Genomic DNA, 21,953 nt, shown 5'->3' on the forward strand with positions numbered 1-21,953 from the left:
TTCTCTTTGGGGATTTTGCAGTGTTTCAGCATATTGTTATGAAAAATCTAGCTATTTGGAGACAAACTTTCAGCTGTGAGGGAGGAACGTCAGATGTCAGTCGAGGCAAGCCAACATATTTGTAGAACAATTCTGGACAGCTTTCTCTTGTTACAAAACACAGGGTTTTTTGATTAAATACTTTGTTCAGTGTGCATTCACTTATACTTAAATGCATTATTAATCACAGTACCTTAGATAAGGTTTGTGACCATAATCTAAATTATTGCTGTTGAAAACAGCTCTGGAAGAAATTTGTGGAAACTGTTGATTGTCACATAGAATGCTGCTGTATGTTGTATATAAGTTGCACTTTTCCTCATAAATAAAACAAAAGCCTTTAGTTAGAATTTAGCAGTGATGTTAAAGCACTCAAGCACATACATGGAAATAACTATTCTTTTAGGCCTCTGTGAAAAATTACTTTGGGGATTGTCTGAGTTGTTCAACATACCTTTCATTGACAAACCATGTGACAGCAAACTGAATTGTTTTCCCTTTCCATTCATATGTTTTTACAGTTCTGTGCTTGCACTTCTGTTGATCCCATTTACTTGAAATGTGTTTTGAAAAAACACAAGAGCTTTTAACATAAAATCAAGCAATTCATTCTTTGAGCAATGCATTCAAGAATAAATGGCACCATAATGCTGACCTATCTAGTTCTCAAATTATGGTAGTAGACTGAATACTATTGTATTAAGAATTATGGTTAGCTGCTTTCCTGAAAATTTGTCTGCAGACTTGTTTGACAGGAATGCATTACACTGTATAGTATTTCTGATACTACAGGGATTACTTCTGATTCATGTTCAAACAGCTGTTCCTTCATTTATGCCGCTGGAAGACAGCTTGTGGTCAAATCAGATCACAAATGTTCACGTAAACAGCAGCATATGCCTTGTCTTTTTTTGAACATTTCCCCATCTGTATGACAAATCAAAAGGCACTTATAACAGCCCTGTAGGTACAGGAGCATATTTGCAAGGGCATAATGATCCATGAGTTAAACAAAGATTTTCATGACTTCACAAGTGTATTTTTCATATATAGGTTCCTTCCTCCTAGTCATTAAGACCACCAAATAACAGAAATCAAAGGGTGTGTGTTTAATAGTATAGAAGACAAAGCTCCTTGCAGACACTTTACACTTTTAAGAATCTTTTGAGAAGTCTGTGGTGTCTGGCAGTCTTCATCTCTCACTAAATATCAGTCAGCCAGAAGACAACTTTTTAAGCACATCCGGGCCTTATTCCTTACTTGCCCTACCACGAGTGCTGTTTGGGCTGGCTGTAGCCAAAGGTTCTTTATAGCACTAACCCATTTAGCAGCAATGTAACAACCAGTGATCCCAGGGCATGAAAAAGGGGGTGCAGTTCCTTCTTCAAATACACTTCATGTGTCTGTAGGTCTAGAATTCTGTTAGGACTTTGAGGGGCCTTGGTAACATGAAAGATTTTTCATCTGGGTATGACCACTAGTTTAGATATCCTTGAGGAGGAGCTGTTGCTAGGCTCAGAGCCCCAGGTTATTACTTAACATTCTGAGTATTCATAGATATGGAAATGAACTAAAGTTTAGTTAAAAAAGTACTTAGCACCAAAAAATATTGCTGTAAAATATGTGTACATAAGTTGCAGTATACAAGTATGTATCTAGCCATTTTCTTCAAATACGAAAAAACATGGTATATCTTAGTTTAAAAATGTATACATATTTCTATTACTGTTTTTTGATTGAGGAAATGGCATCAAACCAGCTTTGGCAATAAATTGTAATTTGCATTTTGGGTAGGCTAATCTACAGGGATTTCACTGCTGCTATTGATTGATGGCAGCTCCTGGGGCTGAAAGGCAAGCCCATCCTTGTTCTTAGTTGTATCAGCAGCCTTTATTGAATGCTTTGTGAAGGGCTAGATATAGATATAAGTGAGAGATTTTAATCTTTTTGAGGGGTCCGGAGGACAGCAGCAGGTAACAACCCTCTTGTGCCAAGAGTATTTTCACAAATGGTTCTTCTCTATGATACCTTTGATGTACATAAAAGGATTTGAGCTAGAGTGGAAATCAGACACAGACCTCTGTTCTCTGTGACTAGGTGACACTCAATTTTTCTCTTTTTATTTGGTAGTCAAGAAAAAAACTAGAGTGAGTGCTAGCTGACTAAGACTAAGACCACATAAAACATGTTTCCTTAGTGTGGTACAACAGCAGCGCTGTGAGCTGATATGAGCAGACCCATGTGTCCCTGCCACTTCTATCCACAGCCTGTGGGGTTTACAAAAACTTGTCAGACCTTAATCTGCCTTCATTAACATTGTCACTTCATTTTGCACAGGAATGTTCTTCTAGCCTAAACTTTTAGACTGGATTTTGTCATGCCTTTACTCAAGTGACGCATGATGATCATTCAGAAAATGTAAAGAGGGCAGTCTGTAGCTGCATATTTATCTAGGAGGTTTACAAAGGATATTTGTCAGACCTGTGTTACAGCATATGCACTGGTTTCAGGTTGATATCCAAGCTAAATCTGAGATGTCCCTGTTGTTAGTTTTTTGTTTTGTTTTGTTTTGTTTTGTTTTTGTAAGCTCTTTCTGGTGATCATCCACCACTGCTTCACACCTGTAGGTAAGATCAGCTGGGGTCATTCTGTATCACCAACTGATTTGGTATAGTTAAGGCTGGAATTAGGGTTTACTCATGATGTGAGCTCTAATGGGGTTTCTTTTGTCTTGTACTTTTTCTGAGATACATATATAGGGTTGAGTGGAATTTTATGGTGTGATACAAGCTTAGTTCATACAGTATGGTTTTAGTTTTGAAGTCAAGATGATGGCATCTTGCAATTTTGCATTTTTATAATGGATTTGTACATACATATACAAGAGTTTTTCATGGAAATTTTTTATTGTATAGGGTGCTACAAAATTTATTGTGGATATTGTGATCATGAAACACCTCTTTAAATCATATTAAAATCATTAAGCTCATTTAAGACCTTCAAATAAGTAGTATCAACTACCCACAAGTATATTTTTGGTGTCTGTACAGAATACAGAGTATAGTTGTATTTCCAGAAAGTGTGAACAAAAGACCAGGAATAAAAGCAGATGTACTGGCAATATCTCTCAACACCTGCTTATTTCTCTATCTTAATATATAAATCTTATTGCTAATTAAGCTAACTGCATGAGAACCCATCAAAAAGCCTCAGAAGTGCTCCAGCTTCCTACATCTAATTACAAATTACGGAATACTAATTTTGGTGTCAATCAATATATGTGCAAGTATGCCTTAGTAACACTCACTGGGGGGCACAGAATATCAATGCTTCTGCTTCATAGCCAATGCTTGCTCATGCGTGTGTTCTCCCCCTCCCCTGAAAGGAAAAAAACATCCAACAACAAAAACACTGGGATTTAGGTCTTAAAATGACAGCACTACTAATTTTATGTTGTAAATATATTCTAATTCGTATCCTAATGACTATTCAGTTGTGGATTGAAACATTTTTTAATATCTGCTACCCTGTATTCTTCCACTGATAAGAAACATGGGAATTTGATCCAAAATTCCAGTGGGTGCCTACAGGAAGTTAGGAACAGGCAACAAATCTGATTATGTTGCTGCATCATGTGTTTTCATAATTTTCATGTACTCTATATGACAATAGCTCTATTTCAGCTTATTTTGTGGCAGGTATGCTTATAACTGAACAAATAACTAGGACTATTGACTATGAACACCGTGAGTTTTGAAACATTTCTGAATATATCATTTAGTTGAAAAGACCTTTCCTCTCACTTTATGTAAACTAGCTTAATATTGTTAAAGAGATTTTAATATCTACAAGACCCCCAAATTCTTATGATGTCATACTGTATGCAATAAGATATAGAGACCAGAATGCGTAATAACATTTGAACCTTTGTAATTCATACTTTCCTTGATCAGCAGAGTGTTGTCAATTGGTTGTGTTTGGCAACAGGAGAATCTAAGTTTAACAACAGTGAGTCCAAGAGCATTTTCAAATAATACTGCATTCCCTTGTTGTGTTTCAACTTTTTCAAAGAATATTGTCATTACTTATGTTATGGTACCTAAAAATGCAGTACGTATTTTTTCAAAGTTTCAAATGCTCGGTTTCAAACATACCCCCCCACAAGGAGTCAGCAAATCTTGCAAAATCAGGCTCTTGTCATGGGTCATTTAATGTGCCTGGACAAAGGCATATTTTTTTTCCAGCACATTTAAATGAACTTCAATCAGTGGCAAAAAAATATTTAAACAGTCTTCCCATTGTAAATATATTGGATTTGGATATTAAGGCTTTCCTTTGGTGAGAATTAAGTGAGTGCTTTGTCTGCCAGAGTGCTACAGAGTACCCCATTGTGTACACTTTTCCAGCACATATATCTTTGCACAGCTGATGATGTCCATTTGTTCTGAGGCAACAGCTGTCTGACTGGCCCTTCAATGAAACTGCTGTTCCAGGTAGAGACAGCTGGTCTGCCACCAGGTATGGCCAACATAGGGGAGATAGTCTGCAAAAGGTCACTATGATGGTGTATCTGACTTCTGCCCAATGCAAATGATTTTGTTTCATTCCCAGAAAGATGCCAGTTATCCTCTTTTCAACCAGCTATTTAAAGAAAAGAGCATGCATGCTACCCATTTTGTGCTGTGTTATTATGCCATGCTATTTTACCAAAGCATCGTATTTCTCAGACAATATGCTGCTGAGTTTGGGCACTGTTATGGAAATGATCCTATTATATTTGGAGTGCAACCCTAACAATACATTTTGGGGAATTTAATGGTTTCATCACCTTAATCTTTGTAACCGTGGATATCTATTTTATGGTAAAAACTTTGTTTCAGATAGTTTATTTTCAACTAGCTATGGAAGACTGATACCTCTTCTTTTCTTTCCATGTCCTCCCCAAATGCCTATATCATAGAATCATATGTCATATGATGTTACATTTCTTGTCTTAATTGGAATGCATTTGTATATACATATACAGAACCCTTTGCTTTGTGGTCTGGGGAGTATAACCATCCCTACACATAGCATGCAAGATCTTTTATACAACCTATCTATAACAGCATTTTGTTCTCTGGGAAAAAAAAAACAAACGATGTCATGTTTAGTCCTGAGTTATTTATCCTTTCATCCCCTCCTGGCAGCTGTCACCCTATGTCTGGGGAATGCTCCTGCAAGCCCGGCTGGTCTGGACTCTACTGCAATGAGACATGTTCCCCGGGATTCTATGGTGAGTCATGTCAGCAGATCTGCAGCTGCCAAAACGGTGCTGACTGCGATAGTGTGACTGGAAAATGCACCTGTGCCCCTGGATTTAAGGTAAATAAGTCTTACTTTCACAGTCCTTTTTTGACTCTACTGCCTTTAGTTAAGTGCAAAATTCTTCAAGATGCCAGAGTGTCCTTTCCCCACCATGGTAAAAGAGAAGCAAAGATATTTAGGTATCACTGGGTGTGTTGCAAGACCCTGAGAAGGCCAAATTTGTGATTGGTTCTTAGTACTGAAATGAAGCCATTTTAAGAAAGAAAAGTGATGTGTCTTATAAGATGAGTGTGTGCTGTTGAGGTGTAAATAAAGGGAAGAATGATAAGTTCCAGTCATTATCTTGTACATCAACTCCTCATGCTCCATCTGGAGAAACTCTAGACAAAGACATTTGTTTTTGCATTTCAGGGCAGATTATTCTGCAGCTTTTGCGTACATTTGCTGTTACCTGTGCATTGGATGATAATCTAACATAAAAAACGTTTTACAGTATGACTTTTTCTAGGAATAATAACAGTGAAAACTTCAGTCAAATAATTCTTAAATATATTTTACATATCCATATTATTTTCCATTAACCTGCTGTCTTACTGTGTTTTGGTTTCATAAAGGGCTTCTTTATTACTGAAAATATGTCCATTGATCTAACCAAGTGCTGTTATGTATGTGACCTGAGCTCTCACAGCAACTAATAGAAAACCAGTGATTACTGTAGACTTTAAGAAGGATGAAGGACTCCCTCTCCCTTAAATTCAGGATAGCTTAGTGCCAACCTAGGACAGTCATGGGCTCTATGTTTTCTGGCTTTTGTAGTATCTGAGTCAGTGTAGGTCATTTATTAGTTGTATTGTCTGAATCTCATCAAAGAGTTTTTAGACTCTATTTTTGTGTAATTCAGGGTGCTGCTTGTGGTACTCCTTGTCTTCTGGGGACATACGGAGTAAACTGTTCATCCATGTGCAACTGCAAAAATGAAGCCATCTGTTCACCAGTGGATGGTTCTTGTACTTGCAAAGCAGGTAAGCTTCTCTTAAGATTAATTTTCTTTTTCTGTAATCATAAAATGAAATTTTGTTTTTGAAGTAGAGAAGAAGAAAGAAACAATAAAAAGCAGACCACCTTGAAGGCCGTATCACAAAATACTTTATGCTTCTGCTGCTCTGGGAGGTGAAAATGAGGAAAACATCTGCTCACATAAGAGTGTGCATACCTTGTGTTCGTGTTTCTTTGAGGCAGTTCTCAGTGGGCTGGGTACTGTGGCTGGGTGAATTACTAGTGTTTACCCTGAAATGGGCCACCACTTGTCTCTTGTGGTAGTGCCGTGGTCTGCTAGAAGGACTACTGGTATGCAATTTATCTGATGTCAGCCTTCCTAGTCAAAGTACATAGCCCTGTCTCCCCTCAGGCTGGGTGGCCACCACCTCTGGCTGCCACCCTCACCCCTTTAATCATCACAGACTTCTTCCGGCCAGTTTAGCACTGATGTTGGTATCTACTGGCATTATTTATATTTGAATGCTCTATTCCTCATCAATTCCCTGACAAAACATTGCCTAACCCCCTTTCCAGCCTGTGTCCTTTACTGTTCCCTTCTTCCACAAGAAACTTGCTGAATGTCCCAGTATTAGTGCAGGTGGACTCACATTCCCTGACCCCTCTGCTTGGCTCTCTCCTCCCAACAGTAATTTTGATGGCCAGTGCACTTCTGAGAGAAACTGTATGTACCTGCCCACCTCTGCCTTTCCCAGTAGCACATGCCTTTGCCTGGAAGAACCGTATCTCAGATGTCCTCTAGCACTGGTTCTGCTAGCAGAAAGAGATCTTTGTATCTTTTCCCATATAAAGGTCTGCAGGCCTACATGATATTCCTGTTCTACCCAAAATATGCTACTAAACTTTACTTAAGGATGCTCTCTTGCAATACATCTGTTCTGTTTTTCAGCATTTAAAGTTCAGTGTCCCTCAGCTGTGATGCTGGATTGCTGAGAAGGGAAGGGCAAGCTGCTGAATGCTCCCAAGCAAATCCCATGCCTAGCCCGTGTTATAGACACCCCATTTGAAAATGTTCTGGTAAAAATCCTCAAAGGTTGAGAAGGGGAGGAGTGTTAGTTACCTAGATAAACAGCCACAAAATTTGTCAGGGACTGATACAATTAAACCAGTTGTGTAGCACATGTGGAGAGTTTCCAGCTTCTACTCTTGCCAGAGATAATGGAGCTGATTTAACTCTGTTAGAAGTAGCAAAGTAGCTACTGCTAAGTAGCTAGGTGGTGAGAAGAAAAAATATTCTGTAAACCATGCATAATCCTATCTTCTTGTGCATTGTGCAGTTTTAGTCATGCTATGATGAAAAAGGACAGCAAATGAAATTAAACTCAACCCTGATACTTGTAATGTAATGAAGGAAATTTATAAATCTTGGAACAACATTTGGGAGAAACTGTCTTAGTTTTCTAGCTAATGTAGTATAACATTTTTTCCTGAAATGACCCCTAAATTTGAAGTTACCAATCCAGGGCACGAGGCAGCTTCATTTCAGTACATGTGTTTTGCATAGTCTATTGATTAGGCTCAGTGCGGAATTATTTTTCCCTTCACTTACTGTAAACAATGTATAAAATTAGAAACTTGGCTTGTGTCATTACTGATGATAATGTATGACTGTCTCATGCTGTTTCTCTTGCATCCAATAGGTGGTTGCAGTTTTTAAAATCTATGTACATTTCTGTTTGTCCAGTGTGAGTCTGTGAATCATTGCTATCAGGCATCATCAGTGATGAATGCTGCATTTTAGAACCATTGTCTATTTCATGCTTTTTTGTATTTGGAGAGAAGTACAGAAATCATCTAAAAGGTCTTTTACATATCCTTGGAGAAATCCAACTTGAACAATTCTTCATGTTTTCTCTTTTTTTGTGTGTTGAAGATTTCTGTTAAAACCATATATTATGAAAGCAGCAGCTTAAGTCTGGGGAAAATATTCCTAATTTTTTTCAGGCTATGCCTTAAAATGTTCAGTATAGTTTAGTGCTCCTCAGTGAAATTTCAAGGTGTCTCTGTTTTCATTCCAGATCTCCCATCAATTGCTTTTGTGTGTTGGCACCCATCTGAAAACGTGTGCTGTGCACAGATGTTACAAGGTGCCCTTGAGCACCTTTGTTCAAACCTGGACAATTCTGCAGCTGAAACTGCTGATAACTTGCCTGTAGTTAATGTTACCCTGCTACTGCACATCTCCAAGAGAGGCCACATGTTGGGCGGAGTGAAACGTTCTTAGGAATGGACAAAAAACTGATTAATTTGTTACTTTAATTCTTATTTTTGGCAGGTTGGCATGGTGTAGATTGCTCAATAAATTGTCCCAGTGGTACCTGGGGACTTGGCTGTAACTTAACTTGCCAGTGTCTTAACGGAGGAGCTTGCAATGCTCTGGATGGAACCTGTACCTGTGCCCCAGGCTGGAGAGGAGAAAAATGTGAACTCCCTTGCCAGGTAGTTTAATAATTTCACTGATTTTTGCACTGTAGGATAATATAGGGCAGGTGGATGCTTCTGTCATTCTTCTGACTTCATGGGGACAAGTCCCTAAGGAGCACTGCACAAGCCTATATATGACTGGGTTCAAGATTAGACACATGTACCAACAATTCTTCTGGAAGAACTCTGCTGCGCAGTACACCAGATAACACAGAAAATGACTACACAAAATGAAAATGCCCATAAGAACACTTTTTCTGCTTTCACACTTTTAAGGGTGGACCTGAAACTTTCCAGCAGATCCTTTAGAATTTGTTGAAAAACACAGAATCCATTTTTTCCATGTCTATCAGCATCAAATGCTATCCAAACTGCTTCTGTTAAATTACTTTAAAAAAAAAAAAAAGATGAAAGAAAAAAGGGGCCAAAAATAAATTCCATATCTAACAACACAGTTTAAATTAAATTATCTTGTATCTATAGTACAGTATGAATGAAGAACTGTCATTCGTTCTCAGTCAGACATGAGAAGGCACTCTTGTTACCCAGTCCCATGACAGTCTTTGTATTTCTGCCAGGGTTTTGACTTCCACTGCCTCCCAGACTTTGAGAACTGCATAATTAGAAATCATTGTGTTGACAAAGGCACACTCCTCATCAATTAATTTCCACCTTGTAATCTGTAGTTTGGGGACACCATAACAATATATAATTTCAAAATTCTAAACATGGTAAAATTCAGAACTGATTTGTTTTATTATGTAATTTCGGTTTCAGTTACCTTTCATATGCAAAAAATGAAATATATGAAAAATGGGGTTTTCCAGAGTCCATTTTTTCAAATGATGGACTTCAACTTCCTGGAAAATTATTAACAAACTTAATTTTTTTAATAAACTTCTCTCCATTTTCCTTCTCTCCACAATACTTTCACTGTGCAATACTATCTGCATAGCAGGTTGTTGTTTTAATATAATTGTAAAGGAATCACCTGAACTGAACATAAAGGTTGTAAATTCCCCTCCTATATCATGTTCAAGCTTCTGTCAGTTTGGACTAGCTCTGCTGAGCAATGAAATTATAGCAGTAGCTGAACTACAACGTAAGACTGGAAACTACACCTCTGTTTTGAATGAAAATTTGTTCTGTTGATCTGCTCTCAGAATACTCAGAAGTTATTTTTGGGGAGTTAGTTTTGGTTTTAAGATGAGTTATAGCTTACGCTAATATAGTCAGTGAAGTGGCAAGCAAATTCCTAAATACTCTGGAAAGCTAATCAGTGTACTATCTGCACACGTTTATGCAGTGTTTCCAATAACGCATCTCCATCAGAAGACTAAATTTTTCTAAAGGAGCTTTGTTTATCACTTAGTGTCTATTTCTGAAGGATGATGAGATCTTCCAAGCTCCATTAGCTCTTCCAAAACTAACTTATTAAAAAAGATAGTTATAGTTTCATGGCATTTCCTTCACTGCTCCAAATTTAGCAAAAGAATGCGTGTTAGTATTTCTACATCAGATAATTTAGCATGCCCATGCTCGTTGTCTTGTTCTCTCTCTCTGTCTGTGTCAAATGATGGCCATAAAATTTACATATTTCAAATTCATATTCTGCCTCAAAATTCCAGAGCAGGAGAATAAACAGAAAACTAATTCAAATCATAGAATCATTTAGGTTGGAAAACACCTTTAAGATCATCAAGTCCAACCTTTAACACAGGGCTGCTGAGTCCACCACTAAACCCTGTTGCTAAAGCACCACATCTACGTGGTTTTTAAATACCCCCGGGGATGGTGATTCCACCACTCCCTGCCAGTGTCCAGTTGTTGTGTCCAGTGTATTTCAGTTTGTTTCAATAGTTTCAGAAAATTAATATCACTGCCCGGATTGTTACTGCAATTTGACCGATTTGAACTTCTGTCCAAATACACAGCAGACTAAAAATACCGCTTTTCCACAACATATTTGAGGATTTACTCTTTCCAAACCTGATCATATGCAAAGGAAATACTTAATCTTTTCTTTTTCTGGATATAAAAATGTATTTTTGAGATAAGCAAAAGGCTCCTTATACTCAAGTAATGTAAGATTTTGTTCTACTTGAGACTTGAAAGATGGAACTGAATAGCTAAATCTGGTGGAACTCAGTAGAAATGTAGGCACAAACATTGAAGAATAACTGGTGAATTTTCATATAGATTTCATTCTGATTTTTAATGTGATTAAGACAAATTTTTAGCCTCAAATTTAAATGATTGAGATTTAAACCTGATGTGGTTTTTTTAACTTTTTTTACTTCTTCCTTTTTTTACTACTTCCCAGAAGTATTACCTTAGATTATACTGTCTTTTTTCCATGTTTTTTAATTTGGTTTTGACACTTTTTCTGTCAGATCAATTTACTGTTGTACTTTGCCTTGTTTTGAGAATGCAATTGTAAAGATGTTTTAGTTTCTCAGATTGATTTTGTATGGAATAACCCCTAAATATATGTGGCACCTTCTACGAAAGAAGCAGAAAAGGCAAATTCAAATGTTTTGATGCAGTTGCATGAAAATCAGCTGTGCTTTTTTGGCACAGCTGAATACACAAAGAGGGTTGTTCAACTTGTAATTTTAGTCTCTCATTTGAGACACTTTGCAACAAAAATGTTGCATAGTCAAAAAATAATTTTGTTTTGTGTACTGTCTCATAGTCAAAGAGCTTCCCTTTTGACACAGTGTATGCTGTAGTGCAGAGGGAAGGACTTAATCAAAAGAAAGTTATGCAGTTTGCATTGTTGTGCAGTAAACTTCCCACTGAAGATATATTTTAATCCAATGTTTTACTGCTTTTTTTTAGAAAGCTTTTTGTGGCTTTATGTGTTATCCTTTTTGAGCAATACACAGAGAGCTCAGAGAGCTCAGGGTCTGAGGTAGAAAGGAGACTGAATTGCTTTCCCATCAAGGGACCCCCAGGTCCTGGAGTAGGAATTCAGCTGTAAAGGAAATTAGAGGGCTGCTACATGAACACTTTCCTTGTAGCCTCTGATAGTCTATGTTACTGTGTTCTGAATCACTGTCCCCAGGTCCATTAGTCTGGGGTTTTTCAAGAGAATATAATTAATTGTTTATCTTCCCCTCTTAAATGAAAGGATGAAAATGTAGGAGACTAAGATCTCCCAAAATGCAGAGATGTTTTATATTAAGAAAGTAGATCATGGGTTCAGAAGAGGTCTGTGGTTGCTTTTTGAGGCAGTACTGACCAGAACTTGTTCTCCTCTTAACTCCCAGTTGTCGTCATCTCATAGCTGTTTTTTGTTGTTGTTGTTGTTGCCACAGGACGGCACATATGGTATGGATTGTGCTGAACGCTGTGACTGCAGCCACGCAGACGGTTGTCATCCCACCACGGGTTACTGTCGCTGTCTACCAGGATGGTCAGGTACAAAAGAGACCGTCATGAAGGACAAAGAGAGTTTCCATTGTGGTGGTACTTGGTGTTGACTTTCAGTTTTGTGCTTAGAAGAGCATGTGGGGTTGAGGAGAGTATGTGGGGTTGGAAAGAGAAAAGGTCCAGTTCTGTGGCTGCTGTGTCCCTTCTGTGAGTCACAACTGTGGAAACTTTGTGAAGCATGGGATGTGCAGAAAACTGGGAACAGAAGGGGAAATCTTAAAACTTGGGTGCCTCCATAATACGATTCCTTGTGAAAGTGGCAAATAACTGTAAATATTCAAGGCTGTGCTGGCAGCTTTGGTAGGTAAAGCACCACATCCAAGCACTCAGAAAACTTTGCCTTAGGCAGCCATAAAGAGGGTAAGTCATGCAGAAGCTCTGCTGCCATTTGAGTTTCTCAAACTTTTGAAGAAAATAAGTTTATCTGCACATACTTTTTTCTGTATGAAAATTGTTGCACTTTTTTCACAAAATTTCTCCAGCATTTTCAATCTTGTTTTAAGAAATATATCTTTTTAATTATTCATCAAACTTTGTGTTTGACTGTTGTTGCACTCTTGTTTATGGAAAACAAGTTTTTTTGAAAACGTGATAAAACTATGACAAAGGGCAAGCTATCTTTTATCTCTGGAATGTAGTTTTAGTTCTCATGTAGATTTCTAAGCTCTAAGTGTAGGGAAGACTGTTCCATCTTCAATACAGTTTAATTAGCACTATAAGTTTGCATCTCAGAGTGTTTTGGACTTGGTGTCTCACTGTGGTACTGTAGTGTTGCAAGGGTCAGATTACATGTTGCCTGTCTGTATGGACTCCTTCCATTTAATAATTAGAATTAGCATGAAAAACATGCCTTTAATGAACAAAGCATGTTTCTGTTGTGAAAAGAAAGGATTATTTCTTTCTTGAGATTTCAGATATAACAGTATTATTTATTATCCATTCACTCATTTATAAATTAGTATTTTTCCTAATTGACTTGTACAGGTTCATGATGTATTATATATATTTTTTTTTCTCTGGTGCTTCCATATGAAGTAGGTGGAGGTGAGCAGACAATCTGCAGCAAGTCATTTATTTGACAAGTTTAGCAAATCATTGTGCTCACAAAAGTTTGTGTAGAGCTTGTGACTCCCCCAGATCCAGTCTTTACTGAGTTTTTTCACCAACTTAGATTTTTATGTGCTTTTATTTTCTAGCTCTGGAGATGGATCACAGGCATTTTGTTCAAAGTAGGTAATACTCTATGTCTGCAGTTCAGGTTGATTAGTTGCAGTTGTTTACAGCTTACCTAGTATTTTTTCTACTTTTCTGTTCTGAACATGACTTTTATGATTATTGAGAGATAGGAAGTGGAAGTCTGTAGGGGATAACAGACATGGGCAGGAAGAGCTCCTGCTTTGCTTTGAAAGACCAAGCCATTTATTATTTGTGCAAATTGTCCGTATGTTAGGCTTCTGCCAAGTTCTTTGAGTGAGCCCCTCTCACTGCTGAGTCTCCCTACTGTCATCTTTTCAGTGTGAAAGATGGAAGCTTCCAGAGCTAGCACTCACCTAGCTGAGCCAGGAGTTTGCTGATTTCATTCTGTTCCCCCAGGCTGCAGTGTGACTTACCATCAGCCACTGAGATACCTCTGGGAAATGACTGCCACAAGCGTGGAAAAATAATAAAAATTAATTGAGCCAATTATGAAAAAATACTACTAGCATTATGCGATCTATTACTGTTTTGTGAGACACTAATCTGTGATTATGCTGTTATGATGTTAATGGCCTTTGATGACTGTTCTTACTTTCAGGTAGCTTCAGGTAATTGTGAATGTGTGTGTTTGGGCACACTTTGTCAAACTTATATTTGGATCTGCTCAAAATACAATTTCTTAAATTTTTAAATTTATTAAGCAAATAGCCATATTAAAAAAACATGTGAACGGGTGCTGATCTTGAGCAACCATGGTGTAGGGAGTAGAGCCGTTCAAAAGTTCCAGATGTACTGCTCAAACTACAGCTTGTGAGTTTTCTAAAATCAAGGGAAATCATGAGAAACCAAAAGTACATTAATGAATGAAACCAGATTAAAATAGGTAGTTTTGAAAGGCCATACTAAAGATCTAGCAACTTTTCATGACAGATTATAAAAATTACATAGCCAGTGTGATAAAACTAGCCTGGGACATGACAAAGCCTTCAAGAACAGCATGAAGCTTGATTGTGCTTGAGCTCAGGTATTGAGAAGGAGACAATATTTTTGCCTTTAGTGAAATCTGATTTCATGTTCATATTTGGAAAGGAAAAAGATTTCACCAGAAAGATAAAATTGAGCATCTGTCCCTGGATGATGTCATTACAACAGTGTGTGTAACAGACTAGTTTCAACATGTTGGTGATGTCCAGACACACAACAGAACATAAATGGCATAGTTTGCTTTATACTCAGTGTCTGAAAAAATCCTCCTCCTACACTTCACATGTTAGAGCAATGCCTATGAGGAATCTGGTCTTTGTGTAGATACTTATATTTAGAATGATTAAAAAAATGGAAAGAATACTTTAGAAGCAGGTTCCCAAATAGCTGTACTGTAATGTTACATTGCAGAGATAGCATTAGATTGTAGGATTAAGAAGGGAGGTTGTATACATATTTGCATGCATAATAGGTGGACAAGCAGATGGAGGATTTGTGAAAACATACAAAGGTACTAAAATGCAACAAATTATATTAGAACAGCTTAGATTTTTTCTGTTAAATTTGTTGAAGTAACCATCAGACTTACTAGTTCTTGGTGCTTAGTATTACTTACCAAAAAAAAAGAGAGAGAGAGGGAGCAATTTATTTTGGATCAGTCTAATACTTATCTAACCCAAATGAAGGATTTAGTTGTTTAATAACCATTGGGAGGGTAGTATTAAAAAGTAAATACATTCGAGGAAGCTTAAAAATGTGAACTTGTGAGTCTTTTTTTCTTTTCCAACAAGAATAAATTGATGGATCCAAAGTAAAGTTCCCCAAATGTTTTGATGCTCCCAAATTTATCTGACGTTTCCAGACAAATACTTTAAATGTAGTATTTTTCTCAGCCTTGTGAACAGAGCAGTTGTCTACATGTTCCCCAGGGAGTTTCATCAGAGGGAGTAGTTCGTATAACTTTGCAGAAATAAATAAAGAGTGGAAGATTTTTCCCTTGCTGGATGACATAGTTGTACCATAATGCTGGGGAACAGGAAACATGCTGGCCGGGGGGGTGGGGGTGGTGGTGTCACTGGCCCCGTACAGTGCATGCTCCCTTGGGTAGTGAGGGAACTATGAGCTGCTGAAGTGGGCACAAGTGCTGTTGTCATGTACTGAAGGGCAGCCTGGTTAACATGCTACTGTGTTTTAGTCTCAAAATACAGCTGCAGCTGACATTGGGTCAACAATAAGATATTATATAGTTTAGGGTTTTAATGTAGGGGTTTTGTTTTGTTTTGTTTTTAACGTGCCCAATGTATTATCTTTTACTCTGTAAGTCCTAGTTATGAATGAAAATGTAAGTTCAGTTATTAACTATTGCATTGTCATGACCTGTTACAAAAGTCACAAAATAATTAAAAATGGTTTTAATGAGGTTCTGTTTTAATTCATATTTTCTTTTTTTAATTTAAATTCTGTTTCGTAGGATTATACTTAGATTTTTCATCTTAAAAGTGACTTTGTTTATAGGACTCCTGTTAGAAATCCTACCTGCTCTGTAGTGTACACCAAGTGCTCCCTATACAGCAGCTTAATTCTGCATAGAAAAGCAAGAGTTAAGGGTGATGTTTTTTTCCTGGCAATCTGACCATTCCATCATGTTCCAGGAGCCACATGACAGGATGGCACAAAAGAGAAACATCTGCCCACGCAGAGGATGATGTCTGCCCCAAACGCTCTCATCCCTTGACATTTTCACTGTATCTTATAAATAACTTTTCTTCATTGGAAGGGAGTGCAATAACTAGACAGTGGAAAAAAGTAAGAACCATTAAAATAGAAAGCAGAAGAAAGGTGCAGAAAATGTACTCTCCTAGTAGGTGATGATAATTAATTCTCCTAATGATTTATACCAAAAGTTTGTTAACTTCCATTAAAGAGCCACCTCTACTGCTTCTTTCAGTGACCACAACCCAGCAAGCACCACAGTAACTGTTCATTTCATCCCTTAATCTTATCTGTTCTGCAAGCAGCTGTCAAAATACGATTTTTCCAAATTACCTAAAAGATTAGAGAATTCATATTCTTGCAAACTGAGATTTCACATTAAAGCATTGTAAAAAGGGCAGAGGTTTTTCTTCAGAGTTTGTTTATTACTGTATTATGGTAATGTGGGTGTTAGGATAACACATCACTTTTGTGCTTTCTTGAGTGCGGTTCTGCTGGACCTTTCTGTTTGTGAAGAAATGTCCTGTCATACTGATACAACATTTGTTATTTTTAAAATCAATTTAAAGGTTATGCAGTGCCAGGGATTATGAAATACCACTAGTCTGCTATCTGTACCAAAACAATAGCGTTGGTTTTTGGAAAAGACAGATGCAGTAATATCAGCCTACATTTTACCAGCATGCATAGTATTCATCCATATGCTACAGCAGATAGGGTGTTGGTGACTTTTTGCTGTGCCGGACACCTGCTGACACTAGTCAGATTGCCCATCACCAGATGTGTTGTTTCTGTGAGGAAGTGCTGTGTCTTTCCATGTGCTCCTGACATTATTTCTAAGAGGCACATTTGTTGCTGGATTATAACAGGGAGAACTGTCATCTGACACCTGCCCTGCTGATGCAAATAACCAGGTCCCCTGGGAAGTGTCAACTAGAACTCTCCCTTGCTCCTTAGCTTTTAATGTGTGCGTATATTTTCCCCCTGCTACATAGAAGAAAAAAGGCATAAAAGTACTGTCAATGATCTTCCTCATCTTAAGACTGCGAAACGAGCCGCTGCTGGAGTGGCGTGCATGGTGCTGGCACGCCAATGCACCCAAGCTGAGAACCTCCTGCAAGAACATGGGCTACCTCCACCTTGTCCAATTTCCCCATGGCTCCTGAAGCACAAGGTCCCATTGTGATGGATATGCAGTGTACTGCAAAATGATATCATATGTGGGCACTGTGTCGTGATAAGCAGTATTATTTACTTACCAATCTTAGGAAGATGAATTCTTCAATAAGAGGTTTGGCCTGCCCCTATGTCTGGACTTCACCGTGTCTGTATCTTTATTGCCTGTGTGTTGTGGTGGTCCTTTATGTGGAAGATATACCACCCTTTTAGAAGAAGAACTTTAAATCAGTAGATTAAGTAAATTTATTTTCTGCCTATCAAGAAGATAAGAAAAGGAGAAGTAGTACTTTCTTGTGGCTACCTAAAAGAAGTAAATGAAAAGCAGAGCACCACTGGAGTGGATAACAGTATGTAGCAACAGTATGGCCTTCAGAAGGATACCAGGGATATCTCAAAAGTGATCCTGCCACTAAAATTTGCAGATGCTGATTTTTGTCCTCAAATTCTGATACAGGGCTGGTTTTTTTGACAAGCTTTTGCAGCTGGCTTCCTACCAAAACTCATGGGCACAAACTCTCCTGCTGCTGCAGTGAAGAAGCAGCGGTCTGAATTCCTAGAGAAAAATCTTTGATACGTTCAATTAGCTCCTTACTTTGAGTCTTCTGGATATCTTCAGTTAGGGAGCAGCGTACTTCTCTTCCCTTAAAGACAATAAGAGTACTTCTGAATAGTGCCTATGAAGTTTTCACCTCTTCTCTGTGCTCTTTCTCCCCTTTCTTTAGGCTGCTCATCCATCATTTGACAGAGAAGTAGGGAAGCAATTCTCACAGTGAGTCTCAGCGTCCTTGAACAGTAATGATCAAGTGTTTGTTTCTCTCAAATATGAAGGTTGAGATCTTGGACCATGATGGAAATGTATCATTAGCTTTAATGACACCAACATTTCCCCCAGTTTTGAGGACTTGATCCTTGTCTGGTTTAAGCTGTTGTATGCTCTATTTAGCTCTGACATATAGGAAGTATACCAATATACAAAGAGGTTTTAATTCTATGAGACTATACTGGAAAGTTCCATGAGTCATGGAGATAGGTTGTATAGCAAATACATATTCTATATGAAAAAAATAGGTTTTTTTTAAAGTTTTGATAACTTTTAATCAGATTAATGGACTCCTAAGATGGAAAATTGCACTTAGTCCAGTAATAAATTTGCCTGGGAAGATTGTAAGAAATAATTGGTAGATTTTTTCCCCTTTGAGTGCTAAAACAAATTAGCTCTCTGTTGATCTGACTTGGCTGGACCATGGAGTCTCAACTTAAAAGTATAGCATAGGGAGTATCTAAACACTCTGCTAGCATGGGCAGAAACACTGGTATCTCTAAATAATTATTTACTTCATTCATGCAATTACAAATGCTGGTGGAATGCTGATTTAGATGTGAGGCCCCCAGCATAAAGCACTGGGCATTAAATGCATGAGCATTTCTTCAGAGCAGCTTAGCTGAAGTTTATCATGACCATTCAGCTATTGCCTAGCAACTCGTGAAGGCCATCAAAGAGCTCTTTGTCCATAGCTCTGGCGAAAACATTTCCTCACAGATATCCTTATCAGTATCAAAATCAATGTGAAAACTTACAAAAAACAATTTTATTGCATAAAAGATTAATATTCACTTGAAATTGTGGCAATCGTAAGCCAGTACACTGTTGATACGACTGTTGTAAAAGCTAAGCCTAATCTTGCTTTGTAAGTTCTAGTAAAAATGTTTCTTTTTCCTCACTAATTTCTAGTTTTTCTACAAAAAGTAGCTTGCTTTGCTGAAATTTCATATGAAACATCAGTCTGAAAATGTCTTTTTATTTTTTAGTCATTTTAATATTTCTAAATTTTCTCAAAAATAAACATATTTGATTTTTACAGCTATAAGATGTGAAACTCAGTTTCTCATTTTTAAGTGCCTTGTGAACTTACCTAACAGTGAGTGAATGAGACTTTAAACTACTTTTATAAGTAGAGATGCAATAAATCATTAAATTAGTGTTTCTGCATTGCTACATTCATTCTTGACACACAAAGGAGTGAAATTGGTTTTGCTTATGATTAATAATGACTATGTAATAAAATTCCTTTTACAGTGAGACAGAAGTAATGTTCAGCACTCTCTCAATATATTGTCATAATTATTATTCAGTGGTATTTAGGATACGCTGTTTCTTGGCTAAGTAGAGGGATATTCTTCACCTGACTGCCTCCTCATAAGGGGTGGAAGTGGGAAAGAAAAGCTAATTTTTTCCGTTACCCTAATGGATCATTTTCCCTGATGTGCACTGGAGGAACTTCTTCCTTTTTTAATGGTAGTTGTTGGCTTTTTTAAGTATCATGACTCTATGCAGCACAGGGCCCCTTGTCTTTTACATCCCAGTGTACCCAGTATCACCCTTTGACACCATGCTGTCATAAAGCATCCTCTGTGCACAGATCAAGATAATATAATTGAGCCTGGTGTTATTGTATGTCACTGGTCTACATAATCTCAGATAATGCACTATGGTAACTCTTGGCAACCGCTGACTTGTTAATAGTGACCATTGTGTACCGAACACCACTGAAACCCATTAAGACTCCGTGAAACATGTCTTTTCTCTAGCAGGGTTCACTGAATGAAGCTATGTATGATATGACAGATAACATGTGAAGAGAATGTCAGGCTTAATGCTGAAATGCTCTGCATGTGTCTGCTTGTGCTTTCACAGACTTACAAACCTGAGTTCTCAAATTTGGGAACCTCAAGCAGAGCAGTCTTATGCAGCTGAAATAAGTGGTCTTGTTTCAAAAAAAATATGCTGTGGTCTCATCCTGCTCATGTACATCAGCATCTCTCAAAATCAAACCACTCTCTTTTATCTATTTATCCACAAATAGGTAGTTAATGAAAAAATTGACCCAGGCTACTGAGAAGCAAGTCTACACTGCCTCTCAAATGTAGATAAAGATAGGAGAATGACATTGCCAATGCAGGCAATAAAGAAAAAGTAAGAATATAAGAAGCCTTTCATTTTCTGACAGTTTGTTTTAGGTCAGTATTAATCAATGATCATTGAACAATTGGGGCTTTTAGGTGCCCCATGTACTGTCTGCTGCTAGTTAGCATCTAGATTCTGAAAGACAAGTGTTTTCTTTCTTGCTGGCATTAGTTGGTGCAGTCTGCTGAAACATATTTGATTATTCTATCTGTTGATTGTCTTGCAGAGAAACAAACATTGTGAGAGTCTGGAGTTTTACCTTTCCTCTGATTAGAGAGTTAGTCTTTGAATATACACAGATTTACAAAGCACAGGCTGTGGTGGTTGAGGAGTCAATCACCTCTGAGTCTGGTCTATCAGTAAACAGTGTAATTATTTTTCAGTATTGTGAAGAACAGTAAGTTTTGTTCTTCAAAGTTAAAAAGATTATTTTCTTGTCACACGTGAAACTGTTTTACTTTTTTAGGACTCTGGCAACTAGTAAGCCTGTGTCATATTTTGCTGGAAATACTTACAAAGCAAGACATGCTTGTGGTTGGATTCAGTCCACTTTTCCCGTAGCAAAGGGCTTCATTCAGTAGAGGCACTACCATAATACTTAATTGTTAATGCAAAGTACTGTAGACACAATATGGTCTGAGTTCCACAGTGGTGCCTGCTGGCATTTAACATGCAGCATGCTATTTAAAAGCAGATAGTGGAAAAAACAAACAGGAAAGTTATAATTAATGTTGCTGCATTGCAAAGAAAAACAACATCCCATGATTGGATGATTAAAATTAGTGGTTTGTATTGTGATTTATGCACAGGGTTCAGGTTGTGGCCTCTGTAATCAATTTTATGCCAAAATGGTTAGACAAAGCACTGACTGACCAGCATCCTTAACACTGTTGCAGCTAAGCATTTTGGAATGCTCACATGGTGTGTTTGGAAACCTTTTGTGTGCTCTACATTTTTCCATTTGGTATGAGACTGAGCAGTAATCAGCTCACCACTAATTAGAAATCATTCCATGTCCTGTGCCCCATTATTACAGAAAATTATGTCAGACCTTAAGAATTTTTACATTCAGAAGGAAAAGTTTCTGCAATACCTTTTGTCATGCATTTCTCCAACATAAAATTTGAAAATAAGCTTTTGCTCTTTTGAAACAGCCGTTATGGAGAAGGCAAAAGCCATTATTTTGCTGCATTTAAATTAATTTCTTCTTTCAGTTCTCTCTATTGATACCAGCAGTGAAAGTGAGAGGAATAAAAGACCTTTTTAAAATTTTGTATGTGTAAAGGACTTGGAAAATTATGGAACTCTTTATGCTATTGAGAGGTTTGCATTCATCTTTGGAGATCTTAAAATATCGGCAGGCAGGAAGCCTGGAGGTAGCATCCCATGGAGCTCTTATCTTCCATGTAAATCTGCAGAAGTGCTTCCCTACTACAGAGCTCAGGATCAGCCTTCATGTACATATCGTTAAAACTAGAATACAAAAGAAATTCACTGTTTTGGGGGGAAGGCAGGAACAGAGATGCAAGTTTACCATGTTCTTGTTCTATGTTCCAGATATTAGTGATACTTTCATAAACAGGTTTTGTGAGCTGTGTTTTAAAATGGGTCCTCTGAGGACCTCTGAGGACCAACGGTTTAACCTAACTATGCA

At 37.6% G+C, this 21,953-nt stretch overlaps 1 protein-coding gene across 2 annotated transcripts in view; it reads left to right on the top strand.

Annotated features, from left to right (window-relative positions):
• MEGF10 (multiple EGF like domains 10) overlaps positions 1-21,953 on the top strand; it is a 109,941-nt gene that overhangs the window by 60,347 nt on the left and 27,641 nt on the right. For both annotated transcript variants that reach the window (XM_037374372.1, XM_037374373.1), the window contains exons 10-13: positions 5,229-5,403; positions 6,248-6,368; positions 8,678-8,841; positions 12,147-12,249. In XM_037374372.1, the coding sequence (XP_037230269.1) occupies positions 5,229-5,403; positions 6,248-6,368; positions 8,678-8,841; positions 12,147-12,249 (563 nt within the window). The remainder of the gene's footprint in view (positions 1-5,228; positions 5,404-6,247; positions 6,369-8,677; positions 8,842-12,146; positions 12,250-21,953) is intronic.

Source organism: Falco rusticolus, chromosome Z, assembly GCF_015220075.1.
Source record: "Falco rusticolus isolate bFalRus1 chromosome Z, bFalRus1.pri, whole genome shotgun sequence".
NCBI classification, from domain to species: Eukaryota; Metazoa; Chordata; class Aves; order Falconiformes; family Falconidae; genus Falco; species Falco rusticolus.